Genomic DNA, 16,967 nt, shown 5'->3' with positions numbered 1-16,967 from the left:
GACGTACGAGTGAAGCCTCACTAGTACGGCTGACAGGCTCATACGCATGGTTGATGCTGAGCTAAGTCACAATTACAACCTAAATGATAAGACACGAGTGAGTGATCACCCGTACGGTTGATGAAGCCAACTCGTACGTGTGATGAATGAATCGTATGGGTGTGTCAACAGCAGGGGTATATAAAGTCTTATGTTCTTCATTTTAGGTTAAGCCTCTCATTTGTTACACACACTCAGATCTAGTGAGCTCCTTCGATTCTCTCTCAGTCCAAATCACCCAGGTGGTGAATAATAGCTCTAGGTGTTGATCTAATCACACTTGATTTAGTTGTGGTTTGACTAAATTAATCAAAAAAAAAACTTAACCTATTCACTAGAGGGTTTGATTCACTTATTCTGCCATTATGTGAGTTAAATCTGTCGATTTCTAAGTTCCTAGTCATGTTTCATCACCTTCTATTCTTTCCCCCTCAACTCATATTTTAAAGTATTCATCAATATGCTCCATCCAGTTCTGATTCTCGATATACTTCTAACTTTCATATCGGTCATTCTTCTTTTTTTTTTCATCTACCGCCGGAAGAATCTATTTACTTCTACTATACTCTTGGGTTTATAGTGTTCCTAGTTCTCCCGTGTCTTTATATTGCTATATGCATCGATATATATATGGTTTATAATTTCTGGTTTGTCGTTGGGCTTTATATGTTCCCTTATATTTCAAAGTCTCTGCTTCTGTCTTCTATAATCATTATCATTCACAGTTAATGCTCTTTTTTATTTGCTGCAATTTATACCCCAATTTCTATTTCGGAGTTTTGTCCTTTCATTTCTTCTTCTTGCGATTAAGCACCGCTTGTAATGGTCCAGAATTCACAGATATGAATTTCGAAATGAACATTTTTAATGTTCTAGGAAGGAAATTGTGATGGCACGATCTTGACTTGTCAAATTACTAAAATACCTTGGAAAAGGCCGAATCATCAAGAAATATTTTCTTGATATTTTAGAGGTTAAATAGAATACAAGAGTCGTATAACATGGCACATGATGATGTTATGATCTGTGAATCATCACGTTCCATTTAGAAACTCAGCATGACTTACTGTAATATAATCACATTGATCAAGTGTCATTATATTATACTAATTCATGCTTCAGTTCCCAACACTACTTCAAAATATTCCTATTTTAAACTTGAATGTTTCAGAATTTAGAAACTAAAATAGTTTCTTTTATGATGTAATACAGATAGCGCGAAGAGGTAAATGATTTCAAATAAGAAAAATTAAGAAAATATCTTCAGAAATATGGAGGATATTTATAATGCAAGATATGATGATATTTTAGAATTTCTAATATCAGAGGATGATGAAGAATATTGTCCGCAGGGGTTTAGAGTCAGGAGCAAGGTATTCGTTAATGACTTCAGCAGATACTGAATTATTTGGATCCTTTGAAGTCAGGTTCAGTCTTTGTAATTTGTCCACAACCTCCTTCCTACTTTGCTCAATCCGTTTTCCAGTTCCAAGACTTCTCTTTTTCTGCGCTTTGCCAGCACACGTATTCATTATCATCAAACTTTTACTGTTAAGGTCGTTTATAGTTTTTTTTTTTTGCTACTTCATCAGTATTTTTCCATTTTCGGAGAACCAATTCGTAGTTCGAAGTGTTTTTCAGAATCTTCACATTCAAATTAAGTCCAGAAGATAGACGTTATATATACACATATAACTGTTGGCGTAGACATGCTGCGAGATTTCAAAATACTGATTGCTAATTCCCAATGATTCGTATGGAAATTCTCATTACAAGATGCGAATGAGTAAATGATGGGGTTTCAATGAATAATTATAATGACTTTTTGGAGAGGCTAAAGTCAAAGGGTAATGAAGTTGTTGATACATCTGTTAATAATGTGGTGGAATGTAAAAGGTTCCCTGGTAACGATGGTGTATATCTCAAGGTTATAATAAGGTTAGTCTGACTGAAAAGTCGAAGTTGACTTGCTGGAGCTGTGACAAAACTGGCTACTTTGAATAGGAGTCGCAAAGTTATTTTTGCTAATAAATGCTAAAGAATCTGACGCGGATACGTTGTTTAAACTTTTACTTTGGTTTCAAGAGTTTTTCGGGTACATAACTGTGGGTAACATGTGGTTGGATCATCATCTCGATTGCTCATCATTCGAAGTGTCTTCAGAAATTTTCGAAGGGTTTGAACACAGATTGTAATCGTTAACATACATTTGATGTTCTAACACAGTTTTGAAGTCAAAATATAGCTTGTGAAAGATGTAAGGATCTAAGAGTGATGATTTTGGTCATATCTCAAGTTGAATTTTGAGATTTCAAAATTAGAATATGTAATTAAATTTTGAATGAGTATGGTTGTTTTGATTTCTATAAAAGAATATATATTGTTGTGAAATTAGGGAGTATAATGGATGATTTGCTGAATCAGATTCGAAGAATGTAATATATTAATTGTGAATTTATATATCTCTCGGGTATTACCTACCCGTTAAAAAAAATTTCACAATTAATATTTTGTACAAAAGAATTTTATTACAGTCTTTATGAAAATATATATATGTATATTTTCTTCAGATGTAACATAGATTTAATGAGTTAATGTTAAATTAAACTCATTTGATTTACGGTTGAAACTAGAATTGAATAATCCCTAAAGGCTTTAAAAAGTACATAACTTTTACGCAGTATTTCTTTAATGACATTGAAATTATGAATCAATACTTCGTTATTTGTTGATGTATGATGTTCGGTTCGTGGAATTCTTGTGAATTTCGCAAAGTACGAATGATGTTATCTGAAAAGTTTCGGGTACATCGATGATGAAAGTGTAAAATCAAATATATACTTGATTTATTATGAATTGGAATTTGTTGAATTGCGACAGAGATTGTAGTTAACGCTGGTTAAGTTGCGGCCGAAGGACGTACATTATTGCATATTTGTAATATGAATTAACCGAGTAGTTAAGATTCACACACAATAGTTTAGCACGGAAAGATTTATCTTTATTTCAAAATATATAAAATATACATATAATTTCTTCAAAGGGAATGAGTTAATTCTTCATAACTCGTTGATACAATATACGGGTTATTGATTCGTAATGATGTCCATAGTGATTCTTGAGCTGGCGGAGTTTGTGATGTTATAGGTGTTGTTGATTCTGATGTTGACTGTACTGATGATGCTGGTGATGCTGACGGTACTGTTGATGCTGTTGGTAAAACAAGTTTAGCTTGTTAATCACACACCATTTTTGTCAGGGTTTCTACTCTTCCTTCTATCATTTTGGTTCGCTTAACTGATTTATGGTTAGGGCTAGATAATCTCTAAGACTTTAGAGATTACATAATCTGCGCGGAATGTTTCTCCAATGAAGTTATGAATTAATACTTCGTCGGTTATTGTTGTTGGTATTCCTTGGTATCTACAGGGCGTATGACATTGGTGCTCGTGGGACAGAGTGTAAAGTTGAGGTTTACGACGTGGTTGTGGTTGGGGTGGTAATGGTACTATTGGCGTTGATGATGGTGTTACTGGTTATGCTAATGCTGCTGCTGCTGGTGTTTGTAATCTCTGCACCATATTCTCCAAAGCCATTACCCGAGCGCGAAGCTCGTTGACTTCTTCTATTACACCGGGGTGATTGTCGGTTCGGACGAGCGGATAAATAAAATCTAAAATTTGATGTAATATATAATCGTGACGAGATACTCTGGAAATGAGCGAGAAAATGGTGTTTCGGACAGGTTCGCCGGTAAGTGCTTCAGGTTCTTCGTCAAGAGGGCAATGTGGTGGATGGAAGGGATCACCTTCTTCTTGTCTCCAATGATTGAGGAGGCTACGAACCCATCCCCAATTCATCCAGAATAGGTAATGACTGATTGGTTGATCTATTCCGGTCACACTGCTTTCGGAGCTGGAGTGGGATTCCATTTCGTAATCCGAGGAACTTGAATTAATGATGAATTCCATTTCGTACGATTGAATAAGGATTTTTTTTTCCATATGAAATGATTTTCGGTTATCGGATGGTATTCTAATTACATAGAATATCCATATATATAGAACAAAAGATTTCGTAAATTACGGAGGAATTTACGGGATATATCAGGCAACGTTTACAGTAATAGATACGATAAGATATGATTTAGTAGATACGCTAAGATATGAATTTTTGTCTATACACTATTCATGCAATCAATGCAGCAAGACGTGCCTTAGACTAAAAATGATAAGCAGGTAATTTCCTGAGGATGATAAGTAGTTAATTTTTGACACAAAATGATAAGCAAAACTATTGACATGCAGACACGGTCGAAGTCCAGACTCACTAATGCATCCTATCGACTTATCTGTTAGACACACTAATGCAGACCTGGTTCGTTAAGACCACCGCTCTGATACCAACTGAAAGGACCCGTTCATATACATTATAAACGATTCACAATAGTTGATTACATTGCGAGGTATTTGACCTCTATATGATACATTTTACAAACATTGCATTCGTTTTTAAAAGACAATCTTTCTTTACATCGAAAATTGACAGGCATGCATACCATTTCATAATATCCATTATCCAACTATAAATTGATTTAATAATAATCTTTGATGAACTCAATGACTCGAATGCAACGTTCTTCGAAATATGCTATGAAAGACTCCAAGTAATATCTTTAAAATGATCAAATGCACAGCGGAAGATTTCTTTAACACCTGAGAATAAACATGCTTTAAAGTGTCAACCAAAAGGTTGGTGAGTTCATTAGTTTATCATAATCATTTATTTCCATCATTTTATTAGACCACAAGAATTTCATTTCCAGTTCTCATAAATATACGTCCCATGCATAGAGACAAAAATAATCATTCATATGGTGAACACCTGGTAACCGACATTAACAATATGCATATAAGAATATCCCCATCATTCCGGGATCCTCCTTCGGACATGATATAAATTTCGAAGTACTAAAGCATCCGGTACTTTGGATGGGGCTTGTTGGGCCCGATAGATCTATCTTTAGGATTCGCGTCAATTAGGGTGTCTGTTCCCTAATTCTTAGATTACCAGACTAAAAAGCGGCATATTCGGTTTAATAATCTAGCCATAGAATGTAGTTTCATTTACTCGTGTCTATTTCGTAAAACAGTTATAAAAGCAGCGCATGTATTCTCAGCCCAAAAATATAAAGGGTAAAAAGGCAAATGAAACTCACCATACTGTATTTCGTAGTAAAAATACATATAACGTCATTGAACAAGTGCAAGGTTGGCCTCGGATTCACGAACCTATATTAATTATATATATTTATATGTTGGTCAATATTTGTATAGCAATTTAGGTCAGGTCATAGTGTAATCCTATCCTATAGCTCGAGTCTGACTCTACAGTATAGTAACATGTTATATTACTCATGCTCAATTAAGATTCTAGTAAAAGGTGACGTGCGAAACAACGTAACACAAATGGTTTCATAATCATAAAATAGTATTTTAGGTTTTTTTTTTTTTTTTTTAGAGAAAATCAACACAAAAAGTTAACTGAAAAGTTAACAGGAAAAGTCAAAGTTCAAAGTCAAAAGTCAAAGGTTAAAGTCAAAAGTCAAAGGTCAAAGTAAAAATGAGGTCGCATGCAAATATATAATAACTTATACAAAAATGATTTTCGGTCAAACATGACTAAACGGGCCACTTCAGCTATTTTTAGAAAAATTATCGGAACTCCGATTGATAAACGGCCAAAGATAAAAGTTACACATTACCAAAAAGATTAAGCATAAATATTACAGAAGTAAACTAAACCTAGACAACTCGTAGTTGCCAACGCGTTTTCGGCGTTTCAAAGTTAATTTTTCAGCTTTAATAAATTTACAAAAGTGACCGAGTAGCCTACTTTGGAGATTTTTAGAAAATTCCTCAAAACTCGTATTGACAAACGGTCAAAGCCTGCAAATTCTCGTTACCACAAAGATATAACATGATTTTTGGCAAGAGTAAACACATATCAGGCCGACCATGACAACTGATACAAAACTGACATTTTTAAATAAAAAAGTTTCAGCTCTTTTTAGAATTTTAAAATGTGACCAAACCGTCAAATTTGATGATTTTTAGAAAAATCGTCGAGACTCGAATTGACAAACGGCCAGAGTCGTTTGTTAGACCTTACCGCAAAGAATTCAGTGGTATTTTTTTTTATATATGAAACAACGCAGATCAGCGAGAATTTCAGTTCCCGTTTCGACATTTCATCAAAATTTGCAAAACTTCTTTTGTCCATAACTTGACAACCGTTCAACGAAACGAGACGTGCTTTATATGAAAATTCATCTACTCGACGAGTAGAATCCAAATAACCACTTTTTATAACCCAGAAAATTAGTTCACTAATTATCATCAGCAATTTTAATTACGAAATTAATTATGCAATTTGTTTATTTCATAACTTTCTAACCGTTACTTGGATTCAAGTGATTCTTAAACCAAAATTCAACTATTTTTCGCTAGCTTTCCAACGACATGCATATCTTATACCTTATCTCAATCGTATATGTAACTAATTCAGGAATCAACATAACCTATCTAATGGCAATATCAAAAGTACAAGCATGCATAATCCTATATACTCGAGCACTAGTCAGGGATACACTATTAGTATGTAAAAATTAAATTATGAGTACTCACATATCAATATTGAGATTCAATATTGCAGGAAAGGTACGTAAACGCAACGGAGATGATAAACACTATATTGACCTCACGAGCATACCCATGAACCATACTCAATCACCTCCATAGCTATAACCCATAATTTCCTTAATCCTATCCCACTCGAAAAAACAACTTCGAAATCACTCGGACAGCACTCCGTCGTAATATTTTATGTATACTAATAATATCTTGAGATTATACGGAGTAAATATATATATGTAAATCGATTGAGAGAGTTTAGAGAAAACTATTTTCAAGTTTCTATGAAATAATGAAACCTATTGAATTCTATTTATAATAGATTTTTGAATTATTAAAGTGAATTATTAAAGTATGAATTATTAAAGTGAATTATTAAAGTGAATTATTAAAGTATGAATTATTAAAGTGAATTATTAAAGTATGAATTATTAAAGTTAAAGTAAAGTAAAAATAAAGTAAAGGTAAAGTTTAAGTATAGTAAAAGTATAAAACTATGTACGTATAATATGCGTATAAATATATATAATATTAATTTAAATCGTTATATATATTTAGTAAAATAAAATATAAATATCGTTATCTTTATCATACTAGTTAAGTAATGAGTTGTCAAAAATGGTTCTAGATATTTATAAAAGTTATATACGTTTTAATAATAAAGTTCTTTTTAAACTGAAAACGTTTTTGTACGTTTGAAACTAAATAGATCAATCGAGTCTTTATGATATTCAATCTTCCACTATCCTTTGTCTAGTTCTCAATGATTGACAATTTGTTCATATTTATAAATCACTTTACCATTTTCCGAATATTGTTAAAATGAAAAGATTTCTCAAATCAACGTGGGCCTTTCAACAGAGACTTGTAATCATAATTTAATATATCTGATAATTCAATCATTTGATCTTATCTTCTAATTCCATTGATAAACATTTTGAAACAGATACAATCATATAAAGTATTTAATCTAATATTTTGTTTACGTTTCAAGTTATAATATATATACACATATACATATATAATCATATTCGTTTAATGGTTCGTGAATCGTTGGAACTTGGTCGAGGTTGAATGAATGTATGAACATAGTTTAAAATTCTTGAAATTTAACTTAACAAATATTGCTTATCGTGTCGGAAACATATAAAGATTAAAGTTTAAATTTGGTTGGAAATTTCCGGGTTGTCACACAAGTCCGTGTATAATTGTCTTTCTTAGACACCACCAAACAATACTTTTGTCTGTTTAAACCTTTCTCAATCAAAATATTCGATCCCCGGCAGTGGCGCCAGAAAACTCTCTCTGATGTGACTACAAAGGTACGGTTGAAACGGACGGTTTTATTCGTGCGGTGTCGTTAGGCCGCAGGACGTCTGATTCAGTTGATCAATGTAGCACACAGTGGTTTTGTTTATTTGTATTATGAGGGGGCCTAAATTTATTTTTCACTTCCTAAGGTGTAGAAGGTGTAAGTTAACCTAGTGTCGTGTTTTTGATGGATTAACGAATTGAAGATCAAGTGGATAATTGTCTTTTAGTTAAATTACCTAGATAAAAGATAGTAGTTGGTTTAAGCTAAAAGTCCTAAGTGCGGAAAAGTAAATAAGTGGAAGGATATCCGGAGTATACAGATCAGGGAAATGTTGACCAAGATATCAGTGTAAGGTTAAGGAAAGGTAATTATGCTTATGTTAAGACTATGCTTGGAATGATGTAGATCTGGTTGGATGAGCCTATTACACAGACCTACTTGTCTCTGAACTCTCGGAGTTCTTTTTGAGCAGTGAGAAGTATGTCACTTGGTTGTATAATTGAAAGGTAGCTATACCTCGGAGGTTATCCTCAGTAAAGTACTAGGTTTATTAGTGAGTTGAGCTCTAATCTTAACCCTCGTTATCAGTTTAGTTAACTGAATAACAACGTGCCATGTTGATTTAACACTGATCACAAACGGAAGGAGTCCGTCGTAAGTGAAAACTAACAACCATTCCATCATACTAGTGAGATCATATCAATTCAAGCATTATACAGCATTACAGTTGATATACTGAAAGTAAAGCAGATAAAAACCTAATAAAAACCTAAACAGTTGATATGACTTAGTCCTAAGGTAACAATCAAACAAGAACATGCAATAGGCTTGGGTCACACAGTAAAGGTACTAACCAGATCTTAACAGCTCCTAAGAAGTCTCTTCGGAACAGTCAATAGGCATACTAGGTCATTCATGTCTCAATTCCTAAGTTCCGTGTCCTAAAAGCACATTAAATGCCTCTCGAGAACTCCGGCCATATCGAGTTCTTAGAATCTTCAGATACAGTATAACCAGGGGTCTTAGTCCTATGAAGTAGCTAATTTCATATAGGTGGACAAGTCCTGATCACAACCTAAGTTGGTCAATCCTTAAGATGCTAGCATACAAATCTATCAGACTTCCTAGTTCAGTATTTCGACAGTGATCGTACTAAATTAACATAATTACGCTAACTCAAACTTCTATCATGGCAACATACAGATTAATTAAGCTATCATGGCAATATCGGAACGCATTATTAAACATAAAAAGTAAGAACACATGTTTAATACAAAAGACAAGCGTTTCGGATAGAAACCTGAAAAGGGCCGAAGAAATCTGCCCAAGATCGCAGGGACTCGCCGGAATATCCTCCGAAAAATAAAAGCTAAGCTAACTTCTACTAAAAACTAACTAAAAGCTTGAAAATATAAATTGAATTACAATTTGAGTGTGTGTTGAAATGAATGGAGAAAGCCCTTTAAATAGACTTGAAATTTGCCTGCAAACGGCTGGCAGGCCGTTAACAGGGGCCGTTTGCCAGGTTTGCCTGTTTAAGGTGCCCGTTTGATCTGGCCGTTTGGTAGGCCGTTTGTGAGCCAGACAGGCCGTTTGGCAGGCCGTTTGGCAAGCCGTTTGGTCTGCCTGGTCAGCTGATTTTCACTGGATCGTAACTTGATTTCTTGCCTTTCACCGTTTTCGCTCTAGAATCTTCGTTTTAGCTCCATTTTACTTGATTCTTTTTGCATCGCCTTCGTAATTACTTAATCTACAAAATCAACCGAAAAAGCGGTAATTTTGCCGACAAAGTTTGAATATTTATTATTCTAGGGCTTAATATTGTGGGTAAAAATGTGACTTTTTGGCCGATATCATTTCTAAACACAATGAACGATTTTAAACAATTATGTTAAAGATTATGTTTATGTTTATGATTATCTTCTATATTTACACATATAATTTTTGAAATTTAATATTAAATGTATAAAGTACAATCCGATTAATCCTCGATTAATCCCCGATTTGCCGAAAACTCATTTCAAAGTCTCGACCGATTAATCCCCATATAGCGAATTATGCAACCTTGGTAATGGCTAATGATATATGGTATATTTTCCCGTGGCTGGAAAACCAAATTAGTTATATGCAAATTTTTACAACAATTACGTGCTTTCTACCGTTGTATTTTCAATATTATTACCAATACCAAACCATATATTCCCAACCTTTTATGAAGCCAAAAATAAGTTCACGAATCTTGTGAACTCAATGCCAACTCTAAACCCCTAGATGTATAACAGGCTGCTTTTGGGCTTCAACCATGTTTTCAGCGGCCTCTTGGGCTCTTAGTCATTCAGCCCAACTGCCCACACCAACTCCTAGTTACAAATGTTGCTAACGTTGACACAAGGATTAATAATATTTATTAATCATTTTCACTTTAGTTCTATATTTGGTGTTATGTTTGATGATGTGAGGTTAACTGGCCTTTATATTGCAGCTTTCTGATCTTCCTGAAGTTGAGTGCTTATTGATTACACAAAGCTTTGATGATCATTGCCATTTGAATACATTAATACCACTTTCTCAAATGTTTCCGAATCTTCAAGTGATAGCTAATCCAAATGCAAAGACACTATTGGATCCTTTATTTAACAACGTTAGTATATATAAGTATATATTATATATATATTACACTTATAAATTTGCACCATTGAAACAAGCTTTCTTAATTGAAAGTTTTTGTTATCTAGTGAGATATATGTTTCCTTTTTATATTTTTTTAGTATATATGCGTGCACATTTCAGGTCACGTATCTACACTCTAGCAAACACTCCGAAATTCAAACAAGTAACGGAAATCGAGTCAAAATACAGGCAATCGACGGACCACGACGTGTAGGTCCTCCTTGGCAATCACATATAAACGGGTATATATCACTTTATGGTAAAGCGATCTAATCGTTTAGTAACAATATGTTTGTAATCATTATATCATTTCTCATTTGCTTATATGTTGTTTAGGTGTATTGTCACTTCTCCTAAAGGACATTTGAGTCTCTACTACGAACCACATTGCGTGTATGACGAGGATATTATTAGAACGAAAAATGCTGATATCATCATTACCCCTGTTATCAAGCAGCTTGTTCAAAACTTAACGGTAGTTTCAGGACAGGAAGATGCAGTTCAACTTGCAAAATGGCTAAATTCAAAGTAATATTACTAGAATCTTGATTTTGAGTTTAATTATTCAACCACAATCCAACAAACTTAAATAATTGTATCATGATATCATATTCATATACCTTTTTTAGGTACTTTGTTCCAATGAATAATGGAGATCTTGATAGCAGAGGTCCTCTTACTAGTCTAATAAAGTCAGTGGGAACCATTGAATCTTTCAAGGTATGCGATTCTTCAATTTTACTACAAGTTTATGGTGAAATTTGTTCAATATTGAAGAACATCGTACAGCGAAACTATTGCAATTTCCAAGTGAAAAAACAGGCTAACTTTGTAATGCAGGAGCTTTTATCGAGAGAATTACCTGGCGTAAAGACGATTGAGCCCATCCCTGGTGTACCCTTTGATATAGTCTAAAGCTCTGTATGTAACTGTATGGTTACGTTTGGTTTGCCGTTTCTTTAATATTTCATTTTCTGTAGTTCATGAGTTCATATGTGGTTAGATTATTATGAATATAAATGTATAGATAGACGATAATGAGGGACTGAATCATGTTATGTTTGTCCTACTGTGAATAGAAAGGTGTTAGATATCCCACTCTCTCAAGTGTTATCCACAACAACATGGATACGACCCGTTTAGGTGAATGGGTGAAACATGATATTTTTCAGTGGGTTGATTTCGGGTCAAAGATGGTTTCGGTAGAGGTGTTAAATATTTAGGTTTAAACTGTTTAACCCGAACCCTAATCGATTCAAAACCGACAAAAACCGAATCAAATATGAATTCAGTGTCTATATCTATATAAATTTTAATTCCATTTTGATGGGCCTTAATAGAACCATTTTCCTATAGTTCAAATAACTTTTTGAGCCCAACATCAAAAAGTTCCAAATATGATTGATTATTCATTTTACCAGAAAAATTTGAGCCTCACAAAATTAGGTGGGTACAATTGGCGCCCAAATTGTAGCAGTGGATCTCAACAATCCACGCATACCCTTTAATCAAAAACCCTGCAATTAAAATCATCATAATCATAAAGTCTCCATATAAGATATTATATTTTTAAAGATATTATATGATGATGGCTCTCCAATGTAACCTGTATTCTCAATTTTCCAACAAATTAAACAAAGCATCATCAACACAACAATTTTCCCCATTATTCATCTCCAACAATCGCTCATTATCAACTAGGGAAAATTTATCGTTTTTCATATCCAAAATCCCAAAGCTCTCCAACAATAGGTAACTTTTGATATTTTTTTGTCACTATGAATTGTTACAAATAGGAGGTATATAATTATAATTAATGATAATTTTATGACATGAAACATCACTTAATTTACAAAGTTCATATAGGGTTGTTTGTGCTTTGAATTTTGAAGAGAAAGTGGGTGGATCCAGTTATAGCGGAACTGATGCATTCAAGCTAACTTACTTGGAGGTCCCTATCTTTTATTCTTTGATTTTTGAGGGGTCTTTGTGAAACTTGTTGTTGCCTTTTGGAGGGAGGGTGCTCTTAAAACTTTACTATTAAGCACAGAATTATTCAAAATTTGAATAATTCAAGGGTTGTGACTGACTTCATTCTGAATTACAACAACTTATTTGATAATCATTATGTATGAACTCTAAATGATGTGTAAATCTCCATAAACCTTTTATATCAATAAGCCGCTACCGTCACTAGCAATCCTCCCAAGGCGAGCGAAGTGACGTGAGGCGAGCATCTTAGTGAGTTGAGTATAAAAGAATATCTTAACAATTGTTTGATAACTGTATAATTTAAGAGGGTATGAAAAGAAAATGAAGGTGATTAAATGGTTAAGAGATAATTTCAATTGTAAATTGTAAATGATTCGGTACGTATTTTTGTTTCATTTAGCATCACTTCTCATTTAGCATTTAGAGGTTAATATACAAACGTGTTGAATGTTGATTGATTCAACATTAATCATTGAATCATTCCGAGGCGGTCAAACTCTAAATGGTCTAGCATAAATTAGTGTCATTGTACGTTATTGGCCGTTTCAAAAAGGACTAAAAGTGTTTCACATAATGTGAATTTCTTACTACCATGTTTTTTGACCCTTTAAAAAAGGATTATTCGGTTAATCTATTTGGATTGTCAATGTATGCCCTCTTGGCAATATGTTTCAAAATAACCCTTGCCAGATACCGTTCAAGCTGCACATTTTTAGTTCTGCTTATCCTATATGAAGAAGATGTGTGTATCATCGTATGGGACTCTAACTAGCATATTGTTGGATTCTTTTAATACAGGGAAATAGTTGGTTATGGGAGGTTGGTGGAGTGAAGATTTTAGTTGATCCAGTATTGGTCGGTAATTTGGATTTTGGAATACCTTTCCTTTATGATGCTAGCAAGAAATACTTGAAGGAATTCAAGGTACATTTATGAAGGCGATGAACCATTCTTAAGTTGTACTCTCCGTCCTAATTTAATAGCCTACAGACAGACACCCAGTTTAAGAAAAAATCATTATCTGTACTTTTTATTTTTTAACTTTATAGTTAAACCCCTTACATTTTACACACCTTTTTGTTTTACATGCATAAGTAAGAGTATAATAGAACTTTACCTCATTATTCTTATGGATGTAACTATTAATTTGGGATAGTCTAAAAACAAAAGTTGACAATTAAACTGGGACTGTAGGAGTATTATGCTTATATCTTATCATTATGTTGATGCTATTAAGCTAATATACCTTAACTACAGTTTTCAAGTCTCTTTGGATGACATATGTTAACATTTATTATACAGCTTGATCATACTGCCAGAGGGATTATTGATAAGAATTTTAGTATAAATAGTATTATGCTCTAATGATTTGTAGCGTATTGCAGCTATCAGATCTTCCTGAAGTCGATTGCTTATTGATTACGCAAAGCCTTGATGATCATTGTCATCTAAAAACATTGAAGCCACTCTCTAAACAATTGACCAATGTTAAAGTAATAGCCACTCCAAATGCAAAAGTCCTAATAGATCCTCTATTCAGCAATGTAAGTATGATACTACTCTTCAATCATATTGCCAGAGTAATTATACTGCCTTATGTATGTTGAATTTTTGTTTATCAAGTATATTGGAACATGATGCATGTTCCAATATACTTGAATTACAGAAATTAAAATATTAAAAATTATATACACACACATTTCAGGTTATATATTTGGAACCTGGCGAAAACACTGAAATACAAACAAGAAACGGTTCAAAACTCAAAGTAAAGGCTACCCCTGGGCCTGTTCTTGGTCCTCCTTGGCAACGGCCCGAAAATGGGTAAGCATTTTCTTTGTGTAAATTTAAACTTCAAAAACAAGATAATCAACATAACGCACGCTTACGTGGTTTAGGTATATTGTCACTTCGCCACAAGGGGAGTTGAGTCTTTACTATGAACCACATTGCGTATACAACAAGGAGCTTATCGGCAAGGAAAAAGCCGATATCATCATTACACCTGTAATTAAGCAACTTTTACCCGGTCTTACATTAGTGTCCGGACAAGAAGATGCTGTTCAACTTGCAAAATTACTACGTTGCAAGTAATTCAACGAAAATCTTTATCTTTTTTTTTTTATGTATATTTTGTCAAAATTACTATATTGGTACCCTTAATGTTATTATCTTCTACAGATATGTTGTATCAATGAGAAATGGAGATCTTGAAGGTAAAGGTGTTCTTACAACTTTAATAAAGTCTGATGGAACCTTAGAATCATTTAAGGTATATTTTTCAGTTCCACAACTTTCATTTAATTAACAATCATGTAAACGTTGTTTTGGAACTAAAAGCTTGTTAACTTTGTGATGCAGGAACTTTTATTAAGAGAACTACCGGATGTAAAGACGCTAGAGCCCATTCCTGGTGTACCCCTCGATATATCGTCATCTTAATTGTACCGTTCTACGTGTTACATAATTGGTTTATAGACAAAAATTTATCATGCTCGTGCCATTGTTTGCAGAGGGTAGTCTAGGAGTTTATTTAGGGTATGAACTGGTGCATTGTGCATACCCAAACCCATCTTTTTTTGGTAGTGTAAAGTATATAAATTAACAATTTATAATGGTAATTAATACATGTATGACTTATGCTCTTGTAGTAGTATTTGTAGTTCAGACTGTGGTTAAAAACTGTAATCTGGCACTTTGCTTTTGGTAATATATTTTATTTGTATATGCAGAGGTTATGTTTGTGAACTCTGGTCTTCCTTGTTTTTTTCTTCAGAAAAATAGAACTTTAAATAAATAGATAAGATACGAAGATTAAACTGGGTTACAACTACATGCTTAACCCTACTATAATCAAAATAAATGTGCTTCAGATTGGGCCCAAAACTAAGCTTAATGGTTGTGAAGTTCCTGAGCCAATTTTGAAGATACTAGTTAAAGACCCGCGATTTCGCGGGATTTTTCAAAGTTGAAATCATTTATTAATATCATATTATATTGTATTTGGAAGTTGTTGAGTTTATACATGCTCCAGTTAACATCAAACTTGAACAAGTTTTTGGATCGAAAGCGGATCATAAATTGGTTAATGAATTCGTTTCATTCAAAACTCCTGTCATGTATCAATTCACCAACCCATTGCTTCTTTCAATACAAGTAACTAAATTCAATTATGTGCATTAAATGATTTGTGATGTTTGAAATGATATAGGTGTAGAGACAGAGCTATTTGTTATGAATTACTGTATAATTTTTTACACGACGATACCCAATAGCTCATATTGAATACAATTAACGTGAATCATATATTAGTCACATTCAACGCGCCATCGTGACTACCAAGTTATTGTTCGTGGTAATGTTCAGATGATAAAGCTATTGTGCAAAAGCTAGTAGAAGGTAGAACAAAACACAAACTATAGGTTACATGTATTGGTTACATTACTTTTAAAAACCCATTAATATTCAACATGATTTAAGATTAGTTAAATCATACCTTAAAATGATAGTAAAAATACATCATTTTATACAGATTACAGATTTAATTAGTAAAATCAATGTACAGATTACAGATCTCATATGATAATATTAGGTAACCCTAACCTAAACCTTAAACTCTATAATTTAAACCATAAAATCTAAACCATACACCCTAAAATCTAAACCATACACCTTAAACCCTAAACTCTTCTAAATCCTTTGAATTAAAAACTAAATCTAAACCCTAACCATAAACCCTAAGCCCCAAAATCTAAACCCTAGAATCTAATCTTAAACCCTAAATCTAAACCAAAAAACCTAAATCTAAACACTAAACCCTAAAATTTAAACCTTAAACCCTAAATCTAAACCCTAAACCCTAAATCTAAAACCAAAACTCTAAACCTAAACTTTAAACCATACACCCTAATTCTAAACCCTAAACCCTAAATCCTAAATCCTAACATAAACCATATAAACACTAAACCCTAAAATATAAACCCTAAACCGTAGAATCCAAACTCTAAACCTAAACCCTAAATCCTAAACCCTAAATCTAAACCCAAAACCCTACACCCTAGAATCTAAACCCTAAACTGTAACATAAACCCTAAACCCTAAACCTGAACTCTAAACCCTAAACCCTAAATCAAAACCCTAACCTAAACTCTAAATCTAAGCCCAAAAACCCTAAATCTAAACTCTAAACCCTACACCCTAAATCTAAACCCTAAATGTGACGACCCGGACATTTTCGACCAAATTTAAACCTAATCTTT

General features: G+C 33.4%; 2 protein-coding genes across 2 annotated transcripts in view; both read left to right on the top strand.

Annotated features, from left to right (window-relative positions):
* Nucleotides 1-11,753, top strand: part of LOC139864872 (uncharacterized) — a 46,313-nt gene extending 34,560 nt beyond the window's left edge. The window contains exons 4-8 of the mRNA XM_071853436.1: nucleotides 10,529-10,687; nucleotides 10,837-10,958; nucleotides 11,053-11,244; nucleotides 11,346-11,436; nucleotides 11,557-11,753. Of these exons, the coding sequence (XP_071709537.1) occupies nucleotides 10,529-10,687; nucleotides 10,837-10,958; nucleotides 11,053-11,244; nucleotides 11,346-11,436; nucleotides 11,557-11,631 (639 nt within the window). The 3' untranslated portion in view covers nucleotides 11,632-11,753. The remainder of the gene's footprint in view (nucleotides 1-10,528; nucleotides 10,688-10,836; nucleotides 10,959-11,052; nucleotides 11,245-11,345; nucleotides 11,437-11,556) is intronic.
* A 441-nt stretch (nucleotides 11,754-12,194) lies between these two features.
* On the top strand, nucleotides 12,195-15,436 carry LOC139862567 (uncharacterized). Its single transcript, XM_071851185.1, has 8 exons — nucleotides 12,195-12,468; nucleotides 12,583-12,667; nucleotides 13,507-13,632; nucleotides 14,094-14,252; nucleotides 14,414-14,532; nucleotides 14,607-14,798; nucleotides 14,890-14,980; nucleotides 15,070-15,436. Exons 1-8 carry the CDS (start codon nucleotides 12,299-12,301, stop codon nucleotides 15,148-15,150), a joined length of 1,023 nt encoding a protein of 340 aa, XP_071707286.1. The 5' UTR covers nucleotides 12,195-12,298; the 3' UTR covers nucleotides 15,151-15,436.
* Nucleotides 15,437-16,967: the final 1,531 nt, after the last annotated feature.

Source organism: Rutidosis leptorrhynchoides, chromosome 8, assembly GCF_046630445.1.
Source record: "Rutidosis leptorrhynchoides isolate AG116_Rl617_1_P2 chromosome 8, CSIRO_AGI_Rlap_v1, whole genome shotgun sequence".
Lineage (NCBI taxonomy): Eukaryota > Viridiplantae > Streptophyta > Magnoliopsida > Asterales > Asteraceae > Rutidosis > Rutidosis leptorrhynchoides.
The sequence above is the reverse complement of the archived record's forward strand: the minus strand, read 5'-3'. Positions and strand labels throughout refer to the sequence as shown.